At 46.6% G+C, this 19,370-nt stretch overlaps 1 protein-coding gene across 1 annotated transcript in view; it reads left to right on the top strand.

Moving 5' to 3' along the window:
* Tbc1d22a (TBC1 domain family member 22A) overlaps positions 1-19,370 on the top strand; it is a 303,265-nt gene that overhangs the window by 137,318 nt on the left and 146,577 nt on the right. Inside the window, exon 9 of the mRNA XM_059247582.1 lies at positions 8,741-8,850. Within this exon, the coding sequence (XP_059103565.1) occupies positions 8,741-8,850 (110 nt within the window). The remainder of the gene's footprint in view (positions 1-8,740; positions 8,851-19,370) is intronic.

The raw sequence follows: 19,370 nt of genomic DNA, 5'->3' as shown, positions 1-19,370 counted from the left end.
ACTCACATGCATTCACTGTGGATGTGGTGTGAACAGCTGCTGCAGCTCCTGCTGCCTTCATTTCCCCACCCTGGTGGACGGTTCTGTGAACCCTTCTATCAACCTCTGCTCTGAGATTCTCCCAGAGACCTCAGTGGATTTTGTCAACCCTCCCCAACAAACTCTTCTTGGTCTTCTTAGGGCTTAGGACTATGCTTGGAGCTGTTCTTGTGGGTTCCCAAAGACAGCTTCTCATTCCTTGGATTGGGCAGGCACCATTTAACTGAAATGAACCTTCCAGTGAGGGTGAGCGGTGCATCTTATGGATCAGTTGGTTTTGCCTCATGGTTTTAGCTAGCTTCTTTCTTACAGCTGTTTCAGGGTGTTTTCTTTATTCTCAGGTGGCTTACTGCCATGTATTTCTTACTGAGAAATAACTCTTTGTAGATTATCGTTATGAGCCTTTGGCCCGTAATAAATTTGTTGGACTTTCCTTCTTACAACCACTTATGAGTTTTTACATGATACAGTAGCTCAGCTTTTCCAGCTGCCTTCCTGACCTGCCCCCCGAGGGTGTGTGGTAAGCTGCACAGCTTCTGCAAAGCCTGCACAGCATTCTTGTTTGTGTGGAATGAACCGAGCAAGGCCCCTAAACAACCCACTGAGGTGACTTTTATCCTGGTGGAAGACCCCCTGATGTGGAATGAGCTGACTGACCAAGGATTCAGGGTTGCCCACCTTCTTTGGGTCCTTTATTCCCTCTGCTGCCTTTATTCACTATCTGAGCCAGAGCTGTTTTGCTGGTTGATATGAAGACCTGATTATCTATTGCAGGTTATTTTGGAGCTAATTAGATAAAGAGATAAGTCAGTTAATAGACTGATTTATGATCAGTTTGTATTCTTAGAAAGTTCATTCTCTATAGGTTCCCACTGCTGAGAGGTGGGTGTCTGTGCAGTCTCTTAATTGGAATACAGAGCCAGAAAGAAGGTCTTAGCTGGAAGTCCTAGACACCTTTCTTCATTAAGGAATAACTAGGGACCCAAATCTCCTAATACTACGTTCAAGCAGGCATCCTGTGAGGTGACAGAGTGCTGAGCCTGCTCTCAGCTGCACATATGTACCCATGAGGTCCATGGATTTTCTGCTGTCCTATGGTGCGCAGCAGGGAGAGCAGGGTTGGGGTTGAAAGCCTCCTCCACTGGGACAGTTAGGATCCCCCAGGGACATAGGAGCACCTTGCTTTCCTGAGAAACGGCACCTATAATTTTCAAAGGCAAACTCAGCTTTTTAACAATTGCAGCTTTTTGAGGGTTTCAAAATAGCAAAATTGTGCTCCATCTCCTGAGAGAACTGAGTCTTCTTCAGGAGGTGGCTAGGGCGAGTTAAGAGGAGGCATGCTGGGAAGAATGCTTGCTTGCCTCAGTTTGAGTCAGTTCCTTTTTCCTGGGTGTTGTTGGTGCTGTCATTGGCATACTCAAATTAGAGTTTTGATACACTGCCTTCAGTTCAGTAATAGCCTGAATGTTTCTGTAGCTGAGAAACTGGGCTGGCACTTAGTTCTCATTCTTCAAGGAATAGTTTTTCTCATTATGCTTGTAATTATCCATTCCTCCTAGAGCACAAGCTCTTTGAAGGAAGTCTGTTTATTCCCTTGGCATGCATTGAATGAGCTTCTGCTCAGTGCTAGGTACTGTTGTAGGTGCTGGAGCCGTAGACCTTGAGGTGCTCTTCTGTGTCGAGGGTCAGTGGCAGGAAAGGAAAAGCATGAATGGGAGAGCGTGCTTGTGGCATGTGCTGTGGGGGCCACTGCAGGCTACATTCTGTCCTCTGTAGTGGGGATTGTGACTGTGGAATTGACCTGTTCCCTTTCACAACTGCTGACTGTAGTGGGCTGTGCTCGTCTGTGCTGCAGTGGACATTGCCCCATGCATGGCCTTTGTCCACCTCAGGAGCTCTGTGTCTTTCTCTGTCTTGTCTTACACCCAACTTAAGTTGGGCTGGCTCCCAATTTTCCATATCTCTCTGGTGATAGGAATCTACACTTGTCAGCTCAGAGCCTAGTGTCTGGGTTCTACGAGTCTCACCCCTCACCCACCTAAATATCACCTTCCTTACCACCATGAGCTTAATGGGGGAGGTATCCACACTGGATAAGCACTCCCACACTTCTGTCTCTCTCACTTGCTTTCTCCTTCCAGGTTCTTTATTGGCAGACATCCCTATAATGAGCAGCCAATAAACACTGAGTTTAGAGGGCCGGGGAGGAGCAGTGTGCCCCTCTTCTTTTAGACATTAGGGATGCTCTTGTCTCACCCTCTCTCTTTCTATCCCAGTGTCTTGCTAGTGCTTCAAGCTTACGATAGAACCAGTTACTTCTACAGCAAGTAGTTTTCCTAGGGACAAAATGCCTACTCCTAGTGGTGGTATAAAGCTGAGAGTCAGGCAGATTAAAAGAGTGCATTTTTTTTTTTTTTAAAAAGAACAAAAATGACATCACAGGCCTAGGAGGTGCCTTTTTTTTCCTGTGTGCTTTTGCTTACATCCTCTCCAGCATTCTGCATCACAGACCCACCCTCTTTCTGAGTCTTGGTTTTCTGCTTGTGCATTTTGTGAGGTTGATCTGCAGGGCACAGGGGAGGAGATGGGAACAGAATTGTGCTGTCTTGGGAAGGGGGTGCTTTGTTTCATTACATGGGACTCTTCCAGTTGAACAGTTGGTTGTGGATATGGGCTGGCTCACCCACCTCACCCTTGTCTTGTGGTTCTTGTCTATTCACACCCTGCCCTCCAACCATAGGCTTGCGCTCTGGCCCCACAGGTGGTGGCTGAAGTTTTCAGCTGTAGAGTAGAGTGGGAAACTGTGGCTGTGGTTTACTCTGTAACCTTGAATTGAACATTATTTATATTAGAATTAAACATTCTCACTGCAAAACCAATTTGATCACAGTGTTAGTTGTTTTTGCTGAACCAGAGTTTTGTGAATTTATAGTCTGGAGTTGTGGTGCTACCCTTACCAAAGCAGGACCCTTTCATCGCGACAGAACCCCAATCTACGTAATTAAGTGGTAAAATCTCCATCACCGAAGTGTCAGGGTTTCAAATTTAAAACTCCCAAGTTGGGAAATGTGAAGATTAGATCCATAGAGCAATTCCGGCTTGCTTATAAAGAACAGAATATTTTTGATTACCAGTTAAGCTCCTAATTATGTGAAGAGGTTTATTGCAGGGTTTGTGCAGCATAGGTGATTAGTGTCGTCATGACAACAGCCTCTCCCTCCTTCCTGCCTCCAGAAGCTTGCTCTCTGCCAGGTGCCGGCTCTTTACCTACAGCCTGGCATACCAGGCAGCTGTACCAGTGTTGAAGGATCCTTTGACAGGAGGGGAGACATAGAAACTAGAGTTATTTCCCCTTTCCCAGTCATCCTCTGCTACCCAAATTGATATGAGGGAGATCCTGGCTCCAGTCACTGCTTCATATTACAAGGTAAAGTTCCGGTGCTCAGGTGCTCTGGGCATTCCAAATCCTGATGTTGTCCCTGGAGGCAGTAGAAGCCCATGAAGAAGGGAAGACCTGCTCACCCAGGAGACCCTAACTTGGGGGTGATGTCATGACATTATTCTTTGCCTGAGTGACAGCCCAGGTGCTGATGTTTTACTGACAGTTTCTATTCACTAAGTCCTATATTTTAAGTTGTAGCTGTATAAGCGGGTTTAGTTAGCTCTTGTAGGATCTCCTCCACTCAAGGTCCAGCCAGAGGCCACAGTGTGTCAGAGAGGCAGGTGAAATGTGGAGGGAGCTCCCAGGATTCCAATCAGGCCCTGACCCTTCCTCATCCCTGTCCTGAGCACGTCACTTCTCTGGAGGCCCCTGGTCTGTTCCCTCGTAGGTACTCATTTACTCAATGGGTTGAGTGTGTGCAAACAGGCTCTAGCACAGACTCAGAGTAGAGACTCGGTGGCTAGCAGGTGACAGACAGATGTTGGTACTGCTTGGCCTGCCATCCTAGGCAGTCAGCCTTCATCACTGGACTGTTCTCCACTTTGAGCCTGTCTTACCCTCTGCTCCTCTTTCTTTCTGGGTGTGGGAAGATGGATGGAAAATTCTGTTCTTGGTTTCTCTAACATAGCTTTTGGATATGCAAAGCAACATTTAAATACCTGTGTGCTTGCCTCCTGTCCAAGTGTCTTATACTGTTCCTTCGATCTGTCCACCTCCTCACCACCCACCACTTCCCACCTACCTCCCCTCTTCTGCAGCTGTCTACCCACACGTCCATGCAGATTTGGGGATGGCTAGGGCTTTCCTCCAGTGCTGTCCCCCCTTTATAGCACTGGCCCTGCCCACTGAATGCCAGCAGCTTTCTTCACCTAATCGTTCTGCCCGCAGGTGCCCTGCACATGCCCCAGTCATGCTGCCCTTGGCAGCCGGGAAAGGTGAGCTGTTCTGACGGCTCCAACAGTATCAGCTCTCTGATTCCTTATGAGACTCTGCTTTCCATTCTACCCTGGGCCCCTCTGCAGAGGAGGAAGAGTGGCCCAGCTCCCTGTGTGCCCTGTGAGCCCTGGGCCTCCTGGTGATGCCTGCAGTGTTAATGGAGTTGTTGACAACATGAAGTTATTTTCAGCTTGACTTTGTACCTGGTAACATAGCAAGTGTTTTCAAAGCAGCTCATTTAACTCATCCCCAAAGCCTTTATATGATCTAAGGAGTCAGATCGCCTTGAATCTAAAGTCTGTGCTTCGTTCTGTGACTTAGTGTTCCCTCAGGGTCCTCTTGGAACTGCAGAGCTTTTGTCCTGGCTGCAGGAGACACTTCTCTGCTTCCTCTAGGTTCCCTGAGGTAACTTGTGTGCCCTGTTAACCTTTCGACTGTTTGGGGGTTCTTTGTTCCCATGGTACATGGCTCAGGGACTGGGTCCTGAGTGGAGGTGAGGTGCTGAGATTGTGGGGAAGAGAGGGGTGGTGCACTCCAGAGCAGAGCCACACATGCTTGTTTCCTCCTGGTTTATAATTAGATGGAAGAGCAAGAACTAGACTCCTGTCAAATTTCAGATGAAAAACTGCTAGTCATTTGTTAGTTCAAAAGTCACCTTGGAGAGTCCCTAAATTGCTCAGCCCTATCATGAGTCCCTGGGTTCAGTCCTCTTAGCTGAAACATCTCTTTCCACTGATATGATGCTGACATCTCCTTATGGGTGCGATGGCTGCAGCTGGGGTGTTTGCTGGTTGGAGAGCTAAACCCTTCTGCGTCAGTGCAAGCTCCCTAGTTGTGGACATCCCGCCGATAGTCCACTTAGCCCCCATCTGTGGGGCTTCCCTGGTGGCCCCCCTCCAGTTCCCTTCAGCTTGACCTTTTGCCCTCCTTCATTCTGGCAGCACACTCTGTGGAGAGTGTGTCTTCTGGAGCTAGATGCTCTTGACTGAGAGAACACCCCATCCCTGGGTTGATCCTCTGTCTGGTTCTTACAGTCACTGGGTCAGCACATCAGCTCCCAGTAGATGGAAGGGGAGTCAGGGCAGCTGGTCTTGCCTATGGTGCTGTCCAGACCATGTCTCCTGGGATGGTCAAGCATCCTGTTCTCTTTGGGGGTGACCTCTCTGGGTGGTCTTGGCAGTCTGCACTGGGTTCTGAATCTGTACGCACAGCCTGGATCTTCCAAAGTCCCTGTGTCTCCATCCTTGCCTAGCTACAGTGTGTGTGGCTGCCATGGGGGCCAGGGTATTTATCTTATTCTAACTGTGAGGGCAAGTCTGATTCTCTTGGCGTTTAGAAGACAAATCGGCAGAGGGCTTCTTGGAGTTAAATGCCATTACTTCATTACATTGAAGAGTAACAAATGACCTGCTGTGAGAAATGACACCCAGAATAGGCTGCTGACATTTCCTTGGATAAAATAATAAGCTGGCTAAACAGACTAAGAAATATTGAGGTGTCTGCCCACCCCATGCAGTGCCCATTTCATGCAGGCCCAGGCTGTGCTAGCCCAGCAGCTTCTGTGAACCCGGGCAGTCTGAGAGGGCTCTTCTCACTGCTTCCCTTTTATTATGTTCAAGGAAATGCCCCCATGCTTGGAAGGTCCTTGAAAAGGAATATGTCTATGGAAAACATTTCAGAAGGTGTCCTCTGACTGTGGTTGTTGATTCAGTGCCCTGAGACTAGAAAATAAAATCAGACCTGCTCCTAGGCTCCCGGGATGAGAATCAGTTCTGCTGAAGCCATTTTTCTGGGGAACATTCTTGACCTTCCCATTTCGCTCAGTGGAAAGGGGAACAGTGGGGCTGGGCTGGATGTGAGGCAGGCCTGTGGGGTTCCCCTATTGCTGCCTTGCAGTGAGAACATCTGTCTTCTGAAAGAGGTGATAACCTCTGCCTCTGTAGCCTTAGGGACTGAGGAGAGAGTGCCTTTCTCATAGAACCACTGAGGGGCTGTTATCAAAGGGTGTGTTCAGATCAAATGCTGGCCTCCTGGGCCAGCAGGGTTCCCAGATCAGACATTTTCCAGAATTGGGCTTCTGAGGGCAGACTGTAGGGGTGGATTCTTGCATCCCTGCAGGCCAGTAGGGGACAGAACTGCCAGAGAGTGTGGCTGTCACAAGGCAACTCAGGAGGGTCAGCTAAAGTGCTACAGCTAGGCTTGTCAATCTGACCTGTAGCCAAGGGAAGGGAGAAAGTTGATAACCAAGTGTGTCTCTTAGGGTGGTGAATCCATTGGGTCCAGCGTGACATAAGTGACAGCATCCTTCACACAGGGCCTCAGTAGTCACTGACCCTGGTTCTTTCTGCCACCTGAGCTGTTCTGGCCCCTGAACATGTATTTTCCTTTAATGAATTAACTTCTTGGGAGACATTTCCTAGCCTGCTTAGCTCTGGCTTGGGCTGAAATGATAGTTCCCATATAGAGTATTAGCCCAGCCACCTGTTACTTCTCTCACCCCATAATTGAGATAATCCCTGGTTTGCCAGCTGAGGGAGGTTGCTCAGCCACATACACGAAAGAAGTCTTGCACAGTCTCCAGCATGCAGGTACCCTAAAAATATACTAGTGAAAGATGCTAGGCACCAAGGCCACAGGAGTGGGCTCCTCCCTACAAGGCATGCAGAATAGGCATGGCTGCAGACAGGAGTTAGGTGGAAGGAGGGTAGGAAGGGGGTGATTTCTGAAAGGTACAGGGATTCTTACTGAGGTAAGGAAAATGCCCTGGAGTTCATGGTGGTGACCTCACAAGCTCTTTACACAGTGCTTGCAGTATGTAAATGTGGTGAAGGTCCTTCATTTACATCTTTAAAAAGTCGATTTCTGGTATGAATTATATCACAATTTAAAAACAAAAACACTGAACCTAAGCCATGCCCAGAAAGAGCTGGGGCATTAGCACTTTTCTGCATAGGTTTCTTACAGATCCAGTGTCACTGTGGGTGAGATGTGAGCTGGTGGTCACTGACTTACATGACCAAAGAGATGGGTCCTGCTGGTTGTGTGTAGGGCTGTCACCATCTCCAGGCTTTGTAAGTCAGCACAAAGAGCCTGTTTGTAGGCTTTTAGTCAGGGACCCTTGTGTGACAACTCTTTTCCCTGTTACCTTTCTGGTCTCTGCTGAACACAGAGAACCAGGAAGGCTGTGTTCCCATCCTTCTGTGTGCCAGGAGCCGGGCAGGTGCTGGTGAGGAAGTCATCGTTAAGGATGGTTAGGAGGCTGCTGGGCTGTGGCCCAGACTCTGTGGGGAGCAGTTGTGAAGATGGTCTGAAGTGATGGCTGAGGATGATTGGGAGGCTGGAGGCTTGACCCAGGTCTGTTGTGGGGTGCAGATTGTGGACTTCCTGAATTCCAGCCTGTTTACCTCTTCTACACTGCTGTTTCTCTGCATGCCCCAGGCTGTTAGAGAACTGACAATGGGAATAGAGTTGTGGCGGGTTACCTGAGTGGGTGTGTCTCAAGTACAGAAGGGGTTGATGGGAAAATGATAATTGTTAGCAGTTTTGTTAGCATTGCTGGGCCTTGCCTAAACTTTCTAAATGTATCTGGGCTAAAATGTTTCCTTCTTAAAGAATATTTTCTTTATAAAGATGCACATGTGTTTGCAAATAAAATGAAAATAAAATGATAAAATGGGTGGTCAATTCTTAAATTGTTTATGAGCATTTTCCTGGGTGATAGTCCTTCTAAGGGTCTAAAATGAGTTTGCTCAAATATCTGATGAACCATTTCAATTAGACATCTGTGTTCTCTGCTTTTAGAAGGAAATTGTTTCGAGCTCCATTGTTTCCTCTGAAGCTCATCTGTGTCTCTGCCTTCTGAGGTGTTAGGTGGTAGCACAGAAGATTTTATGCAGAGCAGTTTGGATAGCTCTACCTCAGAAATTGTAGTCTAGAGAAATTATTACTGAATGAATATGTAAATTTATTAGAAGCGGAGTTTTGAAAACTCTGATGGAGAAACTTTCAGATCTTAGGGCTTAGCAATATTTGGTAGGTTTTCTCTTTTTAGAATATGAGATGTCTGAGAAGTAATAATTTACAATATATTAATTATGCTAATTAATCAGAGTGGATTCAGAATATTAATTATCTGCAACTAATTAGGTATTAAAATTGAGAACCATTAAGTGATGAGGTGTGAGGCTCATGAGCCATTTATTCAACATGATGAAAACCGTGGTAGAGGGAGGCTGGCGTGCATGCATGGGGATGGCTGCATCCCCCATTTGTTTATTTCAATGGTTGATTGCTTCTTGTATCTTCCATGCTTGTTCTGCACAGACCAGGAGGAGGTGGATGAGGTCGACGTCTCCAGTGTGCCCACAGAGGTGCTCCGCAACATTGAGGCTGACACGTACTGGTGCATGAGCAAGCTGCTGGATGGCATTCAGGTGAGCCCGAGGCTCCGGAGGCTTGGGAGGCTCTAGACAACACACTGCAGCCCAAGTGTAGGAAGGCCACTGGGCTATACTTCACTAGCTGGCTTCTGAATTGAAGCTGTCTGCCTGAAAAAGCAGGTAGCCTTTCTCCACATGGAGCAACACATGTTCCCCAGGGTCACAAGGCATGAGATGGGTCATACATGCCCCTGGTTCTGGGAATAGCCATTGTGTCCTCCCAAGTGTTCCAATAGGAAGGAGTCTGATCCACATGCTCTGGTCTGACCATTGCTTTGCCTGTATAGTCCAGCCTTCAGCACCACTGTGGGCACTGGGCCCTGAGTTCTTGATAAACTCCTGGACACCTGTCCCTTAAAGAGTGTCAGATTCAGGCAGCATCCCTAGACTGTACCCTCTAGGCCTGTGAGCAGCCCATAGTCCTTCCAGCTTTGGTGGCATTGCTCTATATGCATGGATCACTCCCACTGTGCCTGGTCCATGGGGCGACTCCAGCTATTAGAGTTCTAGGGACATTGTTGGTCTCCATGGAAGCTAGGGTTAGTGACTGGGATGTTCACAGAAAAGTCCTATGACAGCTTGATTTTATGTAAACAGTGTTTGTGTGTGTTGAAACCTGCAGAGTGCCTGGAAGGGACCTCATTGGCTGATGAACTAAGAATGGGGACAGGAGCTCACTGACCTGTAGAGCAATGGCTGAAGTCCACAGACCAGCCCTTAAATGCCCTATGCAATGCTTGGGTTTGTTCTGGCCCATAATACCTTTCCTAAACACCTGCTTTGTACCTGGCACTGTGCTCTGCCCTTGAGCAATGGGCATGCCTAGAGGACACACTGTGGGCTGGAGCCCCGGTGTTTCAGTACTGTGCACAGGGGTGGCAAGTGCAGGCTCCCAGGACTGAGTGTGATGAAAGGAGATGCCATAGGAGGACCAGGAGTTTTGTTGACAGAGGACGGGAAGGCTAGAGTGGCGTTTAACTGTCACCAGGGACCAAATTCCCAAGATTCTCTCTGGGAGTCACTGTAGAAGCTGTGCAAAGACGACCATGATCCCCCCAGGGCATCAGGAAGTCAGTTGGGCCACAGTGGCCCTCATCTTTCTGAGTAGGTGTCTCTGCTGAAGAGGTCTCAGCTCATGTACTGGACCCGAAGGTCAAATGAAGCTTCAGAAAATATATGGCTTAGACCCTGAGGCTTAATCTGAAGAGATCAGCCCAGTGGTATGTCAAGGAGACCTGGGTTTGCATTGCTTTTCATACCTGAGGTGTATGGGGAGAAATTAGCATCCTCTTGTGTAACTGAAGAGCGGAAACCTCTTCTTTGCTGCTGATCCAGATGGCCCTTGACTTATTTTGTTTCTTGTAAAGACAAATGTGCCCACTAGAGACATGTTTTGGCCCAAGCATCAATTCATCACTTCCCTCCTTTGTTAATGTTTTCATATTTTTTACTCCTTCAGAACTTAGCCTTTCCCTGTTAAGAGAAAGGATTGAACCATAATGTAAAAGTTTATAAATTATCATTGTCGCGTCTCTGATTGTGAGTGATGGGACTTGTGCCATTTAAATCCAAGATTATCTGGCTTCTGTTTGTAAATAAGATCGCTGTACAGCAGAATCAATGCTGGCCTTTCATTTTTCACCCGAGCTTTGTTGTAGGGCAAAGAGTTTATTGACAGGGCCGACAAGCAGAAGGCACGCCACTCCTCTGGTGCCTGTGTTTACAGCACGTCTGCAGCTCAGTGGTAGCTATCTGTCTTTTCTTCACGTGGGAGGATTGATTCCACGTGAGCCTCATGTGAGTTACAGTTGAAAGCTCTCTGTTCCACCATTTGGGATTTCGGAGCTTGACTGTATTTCTTGTGGCTAAGGCAGTCCCAGGAGACTGGAGACTTTGGGGCCCTCCCATGCAAGAGCCAGTGTCTTTTTAGGTCAGCCTGTGAGGGTATGAGCTTGGTTAAAATACGGGCTTGAATGAACCTTGGCTGTCCCCCAAGGGCCTGAATGGCCCTGCCCTTTACCAGTGGTTACTTGTCTCTTAGCCCACTTCCCACTCCTGGTCACACCTCTTTCTCCTCCATTCTTTGTTCTCTTGAAATTCTCTCCCCAAATATCCATTTCCTGTGCCATGGTCTGGGTTGGAAGCCCTCAGAAAGCAGTCTTGGTGTTGTTGAATGCAGATGTTCCTATCTGGCCTTTACCCATGTCTCTATTGACTTTACCCATGTCTTATAGAAATACCCAGTGTTTCTATAAGGCTAGGTTGACTTATCAAAGTGTGTTAGCCATCCACATACTTCCTTAGGGGCTTCCATGGACTCATGGCTCCAGAATATGAACCAAACTAGGGCCATAGGCTTTGTGATTAATAGGCAGTGACTTCAGGGATGAAAATGGGAGTTGGGTGTATCTCCTACATGAGGGCACTGAACCTTGTACCAGATCCAAGGTCATACCTGTACACCAGGTAGATGCTCAGAGAGACAGACCACTGCCTCAGATTATACAGCCTATGAAGAGACCCACATTTGGATCCCCATGGCTCCCATGGCTTCTGCTTTGCTGAAGTAGGTACAGTGAGTTGTTTTGTAGGGCAGGTTCTAGAGCAGTAGTTCTTAACCCTCCTAATGCTGTGATCCTTTAACACAGTTCCTCATGTTGTGGTGACCCCAACCATAAAATTCTTTTCATTGCTACTTTGGAACTGTAATTTTGCTACTGTTATGAATTGTACTGTAAATATTTTTGGAGATAGAGGTTTGCCAAAGGTGTTGCCACCACAGGTTGAGATCTAGAGGTAGAAACCACATCTTTATTTTGTTTGGTTTTGGACACTCTGGATAGCTGTAGCTATGTTTGGTTCATTGTGGTCCTCAGTTGGAGATTCTGTGCCCACTGAGTTTTTGTGATTGATCTGCTAGCTATTAATTCTTCCAGTACGACGAGCATGCCTGTGCAGGTGCTGAGGGGCACTATGGTGAATATGACCAGCACTGCCCTTCTGGCCGAGACCTGAAGTACAGGGGCTGCTTGGGAGACAGGAGAGCAGTAGAGGTGAGCAGAGAGTATTGGCCCAGGAGGATAGCATATTTTGGAAAAACTGCTGCCACTGCAGTTGCCTGGAGATGTTGGGTGACCATGTTCAGAACACGTGACCTGCTTTGGTGGCTTGTTAGCAGCCACGGTAGTCCTCCAGAAAGGAAACATGCAGGCCTGCTTGCAGCCAGCCTGTGCATTTGAGGAGAGTCTGCAGATGCATTGTGGCCTAGGTTTTCCTGCCCCAGAAGGTATCAAGTAAGAGAAAAGCTGGCCCTGCCCTGGGAGATCTACGTTGCAGGGGTGTGCAGAGCAGAGCTGCCCCATGCCCACATGATTTAGTGTCAGAGGTTCGCCATGTTGATTAAACAGTCACCAGTCACATTCCTTAGCATTGTTTCTTCTGTTTCAGCCCCACAGTTGTGAATGACATTCTTCCAAAATTCAAATTCTTTACTTGGAAGTTCAAATGTTGTTATTGGTAACAATCACTATCTATTATCCAAAGTGATAGAGTAGCTGTTCATTTTGGGGAAAATAACTGGTAAGGTCCCAGGTTTGCATAGCCAGTTTGCCTTTGAAAATGAGGATTCTTGAAGATAGTGTCCTGTTTAGTTCACAGTACAGTAGCCACGTGGAGCTTTCCTGGAAGATAGCTCAGCCGCCTCCAGACACAAGATTTTTCCTGCCCTCCACCCTGCCTCAAAATGTTGGAATGGTGCTTCTTCCAGACAGAGCTTGAACACTGTCAGTAGTAAAATTAGAATTAATTTTAATGTAGCAGTTATGATTCCTACTTCATGAAGGGTGTTCTTCAGTGAGATTGCCTTTTGTTTGAAGTCACAGGACTTTGGGAATGCACTGACCACCAGCAAGGGTTGATGCTGCTGCCTGGATTCTTCCTTGTGCTCTGGTGTATGTATACTCACCCTGCTGTGTGTTTCAGTGCAAATGTCAGCACACTCAAAAAGGTTATTTGTGTCCCTGTATTGTTATGAAACCAGAAAACTTGAAAGGGTCTTAGGGACCCCATCAGTTGGCTAGTCATTGGAGGCTTTTGCATGAGACCCATGCTTTCTCAACCCAGGCACATGGCAGTCTCACTGAGAAGCCCCAGAAGTTGAGCTCATAGAGAGTATGGAGTGATCTGGGCCAGGTTCCTGACAGAGAGAACTAGGGGATGTGATGATAAAGAAGACATGGAAGTTTGCAATCAGTTATCTTGCACAAGCTGATGGCTCATGCCACCATGCTTACTGAGAAGTGCAGCATCTTTTATACTGTTTGCAGGGGAAAATGGGACAGAATAAGTAGGAAGCTATCATACAACAGGGGGAAGTCAGCAGGAAGCTAATCCAGCAATGTTGTACGAGGAGAGTACAGGGTATCTCAAGTTCATTGTAGACTGAGCGCACAGCAGCCTTGGGACTGATAACCACAGCCCTTTAGGAGGCAAGAGTTAAGTTTCCAGGATCTGAAGTCACAGGTCCCCCAAGACCCTGGCCCCAGGCCATTACTGGCCTTGCCAAGCATGTTCCTGGTTTTAGGCAAGAAAGTACATCTCTTCTCCATACATCAAGGCTTTAGGGAAAGCCTTGGGTCGGCCTGGCTCCCAACAATAGAGCAGGCAGTGAGTTTGTGTGGCAGGCGGGGAGCTCCAACATCACTGTTGTCAAGGATGAGAACCCTAGTACACTAACTGAGAGGGTCATGGTATGCCTAGGTTTAAAATGTAAAGGGCGGGGAGGCACAGTCTGTAACAAACTAACTGGAACTTCGGCAGCTAGATTACAGTCATCACATTCTACAACCCATTAGATACAACCAGAGAGGATCAGGCGACTGAATGAGGGTCTGAGGAGATGAAGGGGTGGGAGCAAACCCAGACAGAATCTCTGGAGGGAAGATAGCACTGAGAAGATGATGACTGAGAAGTTGGGGTTTTTGTTTTGTTTTGTTTTGTTTTGTTTTGTTTTGTTTTGTTTTGTTTTGTTTTGTTTTGTTTGTGAAGTTACAGTCTGAGTACCACACCTACTTGGCCTTGGAGTCTTAATTAAGTCCTTCTTGCTTAGGGTCAATAAATAAAACAAATCTCAAGAGGGGAATCAAGTCAGAACCATAGAGGTGTGAGGTGAAAGGTGTGGACCACAAATGGAAAGAGAGACTCTGAAGATGGAGGTGGAAGTAGGTGGGAAACAGCCCAAGAAACTGCTGAGGCAGAGAAAGTGGGGAGATGGGCTTGATGCTCTGAAGAAAAGAAACTGCACCAGTAGGTTGGATTGGGAACTGTGAGCTAGCTGTGCACTGCTTAAGACAGCCATGCCAGACACAATGGTGCAGCGCGATAGAACAGGGAAAACGCAGCCACTAACTCCATCATCCTAGGAGGCCCCCAGGTACCCCCCACCCAGGCTGTAGCTTATTGAGATTTGGGATGCTGTGGTCTGGCTACTGCTCAGCTACCCCTCAGGAGTCAGGGCAAAAGTGGGGGTGGGGGTGCCTGGAGATATGGCTCCCTAATTAAGAGCTTTCCCAGAAGACCACTCAGGTCATTCACAACCACCTGTAACTCTAGCTCCAGGGGATCCTACGCCCTCTTTTGGCCTCTGTGCCTCTCCCCAATCTTAAAAAAAAAGTAACAATAACATGAAAGTTGGACAGGATGGCATACACTTTTAATCCTTGCACTTAGGAAGCCAAGTTCAAGGCCAGCCTGGTCTACATAGCGAGTTCCAGGCCAGCCAGGGCTACATAGTGAGGTCCTGACTCAAAGAACAAAACCAAAACTAAAAATGGTGAAAGTTTAGCTGGGAAGAGGAAAGACACCTCAGAAGTGTATGTATGGGGGTGAGTGGGGGTGGGTGGTAATAATGCAGTGTATGCAAATATAACAGAACCCATTGTTATATATAATTAATAAATGCTAGTGAAAAACTCTAAGAATTCCTGCGACGAGGAGCATTTGTACTGCACAGTCTTAGGCTGGACCAGGGGACACCTTGTGTCCTGGGGTCAGCCAGAGCACAAACTCACTCTCTTGTAACCCCCATGGGACTATACAGATCACAGTCTGGGGAGTGATCTACAGGTTAGGGGAGTGTTCTGGATTATGCTTCTGTGTGGACCTACCTGATGGTACTGGTTGTGGTGGCCCATGCTGGTAGGAAATGCTGAAGTGGCAGAGGCAGGAGGGTCATGAATATGAGGCCAGCTTGGGCTACACCTTTGTGGTGAGGCAATGTGTCCTAACGTCCTAGTGCCAGATAGAATCCTAACAGCACCCCAGGAAGGCGCACTGTAGAAAGAGTCTAGGCTTGCAGTCAGCAGATGCTTGCACCCAGGAGACCCTGTCTGTGATTCTGGTGAATGGTTTTGTCTTAAGGAATGAATGAGGCTATAAGAAAAGTGCCTGCTGGTGAAGCACTCACCAGCTCTGGCTCCCTGTGGCCATTTGGAATGTGCGGTGAGGTGAGGCCTTCTGGGTCTCCTGTCAGCTGTCCCAGTGATTGACGTTTGAGGCCCATGCAGGGACACTTGCTTTTGCCCTGAGTACTAGCAAGAGGTGTAGAGTTAAAAAAGAACCTGCTGGGCCTAGTTTTTTCAGTCGCTCTACAGTTTTCTATTTTTGTTTTAAAACAGGATATTTCCATATAGCCCAGGCTGTTCAGGAACTTGTGATCCTCCTGCCTCAGCTCTGTTTCTGGCACACAGGTTATCTGTTAATGCTGCTGAGTGTCTATAGCTTCCTTTTGGGGATGACTTTTGGTGTAGACTGAGGAAATATATATGAAGGATTTCCGCTGACTGTTCTTTACAATGGATTGTGTGGAGACAGGTGCTGGCTGCAGGCCTGATGAAGCTGGTTTGAATGTTAGTTTTCTGGGGGTGCAGTCTGGGATTGACCTCCACAGAGTCTCAGCCCTTTGCTGTCGTGGAGTCCAAGGTGTGGGTACAGTTAGAAGCTGCAGGCCGCCGGCATCCTTCCGTGGCTCTTAGGGGATTAGTCCTGTGCTTCTGCCAGTCTGTTCATTTCGCTAACAGCACTCATGCCAGGGTCTGTCGGCTGGCCATTACTTCCTGAATTACGGCTCCACACTTGCCTACCCTGAAGTCATACTATTACTCTTGGACTCATTACTTAGCAGGACAGCTTCTTTGAGGAGAAAAGAACCGTTGCCTTTTATAATTAGTCATTTACATTTCCTTTCCTTGGGGAAGAATTATTCAATCTGAGAACTGGTTGGTGGCCTGGTAGAATAGGAATGAGAGGGAAAGTGGCTCCGTTATCCTAGAACTTGCTGGTGAGGAGGCCACCAGAGAAGGCTGGTGCCTGAGGTGGGCATTGTCCTGGTGTGGGAGGTGACCTTCAAGTAGAGCTATGGTGACCCTCAGGAATGAGCTCAGACAGCTGGAACTTCAACCTGTCAGTCCCAGGGAGCGACTCCTGCTTACTCAGTTCAAAGGAAGGAGAAGTAGGGAGGGCCGCTGTGCTGGACAGGAGGCTCTGAGCTGGCCTTGGTGGACGTCGAGGAGAACAGTCTGCAGGAGACCCTACTGACTTGGGAGTGAGTAGATGGAGCACCTGCCAACGTACAGATGGGAAACATGGGCCTCACTCAGATACCCACTGAGGCTGGCTCTGTGGGCTGAAGAGTCAGAGATGTGATTTTAGAGTTTTGGTCAATAAAATGGAGGTATATCAAACTGACAAAAGTCCTTTCTAACTAGGCTACAAAGATTCATTAAGAATGAGCAGGAAGCAATTTGAAAATGAAATTAAAAATTTTTAAATGGCATTGAGAAACATAAAAATTCACATTCTTGCCTGAACAAAAAGGGTACTCCTTTAAGTGACCAAGCTCTCCCTTGCCTGAATATGTCAGTCAGCTGACTTCTATGCTGGCTGTTGTGCTGTTTCTGTGAATGCTCAGCACATGCCTTCTCATTAACATACTCACTTCTCAGTGTAGAAAGATGTTGAGTTTTCATAAGAAAAAGTCAAAGTTTTTCACAAAACCTCTCTACCACATCGGTTACTCACCAGTTGTGCATGTGAGCCCTGCCCATTCTGACATCAGAATGCTGTTTCTTCAACCTTATGCTTCCTCCTTACCCTTCATTTATGCCACAGTAATCCTTTGTTAAGACATGTATCTGGAGAGCGCTCTCTCCCAGTCACGGCACATCAGCTTATTTTCCAGACAGTGTCTTCTAATGAACAGAAACCTCTTGGTTTTGATGAAATCATTTTGGGGGTTGTGTATTATTTTCTGTATCCTGACTGAAAATCCTTGGTCGACTCACGAATGCCTTACGTTTCTCTTCTAGAGACCATAGATGTAGTTTCTTTTCCTATTGCTGTGACAAAATGTCCTGGCAAAAGCAGTGGGAAGGAGGAAGGGTTTATTCTGGTTCACAGTTCAAAGGTATAGTCCATCATGGCGGGAAGTCCTGGCTGAGGAGCATGAGATGGCTGGTCACATCACACCCATGATTAGAAAGCCGAGAGTGATGAATGCGTTCACACGCAGCTTTGTCTATGTTATATAGTTCAGGATCCCCTGCCTCGGGTTCAGGTCCACCCACAATTAAGATGGGCCCTCCCATGTCAACCTCATCAAGACCCCCCAGACATGGTCAGAGGCCAACCTTCACTTAGATAGTCCCTACAGGTGTGCCCAGGGGACTGTCTCCTAGAAGATTCTCGATTCTGTCAAGTCATCAACCAAGCCTAGGCATCACACCTCATTATTTTCCTTGAAAGAGTGCAGCTTAGCTTGCATATGCTGAGGGGAGGGTGGGGCTTGTATCTGTGTAGATTGTGTAGTGACTACAGTGCCATTTGTTGAGAATAGTTTTGTTTTTCTTCTGCATGAGATTGCTTTGGCATCTGTGCTGAATCTAACTAAGTGTCTGTTTCTGGACTTGGTTCCTTTCTGTCAGTGGACTGCTGGGCTTTCATATTGCCCATCCTTTCATAACTACTGAAGCATTTCTTCAACTTGGCTCTTTAAAGAAATTATCATGAAGGTTTTTAGTTCTTTGCATATAGTTTATTCTTAGCCTGCTATTTTCTTAAAAACAAAACAAGTATGATAGGATTTTCAGTGGGGCTGTTGTAAAGCTATTAGGTTTTGGTATTTTTTTTAAATTGATACTATTTGCAATATAAAGTTTCCCAGTTCATGAATATGGTATAATTTTAAATTTAGATTTTATCTTTATCCATTTTTTACAGTTTTCAGTGTGTGTGTGTGTGTGTGTGTGTGTGTGTGTGTGTGTGTGTGTGTTATTGTTGTTCATATGTTGCTGGGGGATGTCTTTTCTGTATGCTGTGAATATATGTTGTTCCCATTGGTTAATAAATAAGCTGCTTTGGCTTATGGCAAGGCAGCTTAGAGGCAGGTGGGAAATCCAAGGAGAGAGACAGGAAAGAGAAAGGTGGAGAGTGGGGAACAGCATGCCAGCAGACTGGTAAGCCATGGAACACGTGACAAAACACAGATTAGTAGAAATGGGTTAATTTAAGATATAAGAGCTAACTAGCAAGAAGTCTGCTATAGGTCATACAGTTTATAAATAATATTAAGCCTCTGAGTGATTATTTTATAATTGGCCATGGGACTGTGGGGCTGGGTGGGACCAGAGAAACTTCCAGCTACAGTATGTTGTTAAATTCATTTCTGATTGGGGGTTTTTAATACTGGTTTACATAGTATATGTCTGTTGCTATTTTTTCTCTCTATGTATGATAACAGCTAGGTTTTTAAAACTGACGAGGGTTTCCAGCCATTGCTTTTGTCTATCAAATTGCTCTCAAGTTTCTGATTTGTGTTCATGGTACTGTGGGTCTGGGTTTCAGTCAGGGCAGGGTGTGGACTGTTCATCTGCTTATCCAGGTTGAGAGGATGTGAAGTCTGGCCACCAGGGAATGCCAAAGCTTTATTCACCCAGAGTTAGGCTGTCAGTAATTTTCTCCTCTGTACTCCTATTTTGGGGTTTGCTCTGCAGAGTTTGGGTGGAGGGATAACCAGAGTGACAGGCATTAGTAGGTGCTTGTGTTTTCTGTTCATTTGTAACTGCATCTTTTCTGAACAGCTCCAGGGACCTTTGAAAATGAACCAGCTGATTTCTTTCTTTTTTTCTTTCTTTTCTTTCCTTCTTTTCTTTCTTTCTTTCTTTCTTTTTCTTTCTTTCTTTCTTTCTTTCTTTCTTTCTTTCTTTCTTTCTTTCTTTCTTTCTTTCTTTCTCTTTCTTTCTTTCTTTCTTTCTTTCTTTCTTTCTTTCTTTCTTTCTTTCTTTCTTTCTTTCTTTCTTTCTGTCTTTTCTTTACAGCCCCCTTTCCCTTTTTTATTTATATAAAATATTTACATCATTCTTCCCAACCTCCTTCTGTGTTACCCCCTCACTCCTCAAATTCATGGCCTCTTATTCTTTACTCATTATTGGTGTGTGTGTGTGTGTCCATTTCATATTGCT

Source organism: Peromyscus eremicus, chromosome 20 (assembly GCF_949786415.1).
Source record: "Peromyscus eremicus chromosome 20, PerEre_H2_v1, whole genome shotgun sequence".
NCBI lineage: Eukaryota > Metazoa > Chordata > Mammalia > Rodentia > Cricetidae > Peromyscus > Peromyscus eremicus.
The sequence above is the reverse complement of the archived record's forward strand: the minus strand, read 5'-3'. Positions and strand labels throughout refer to the sequence as shown.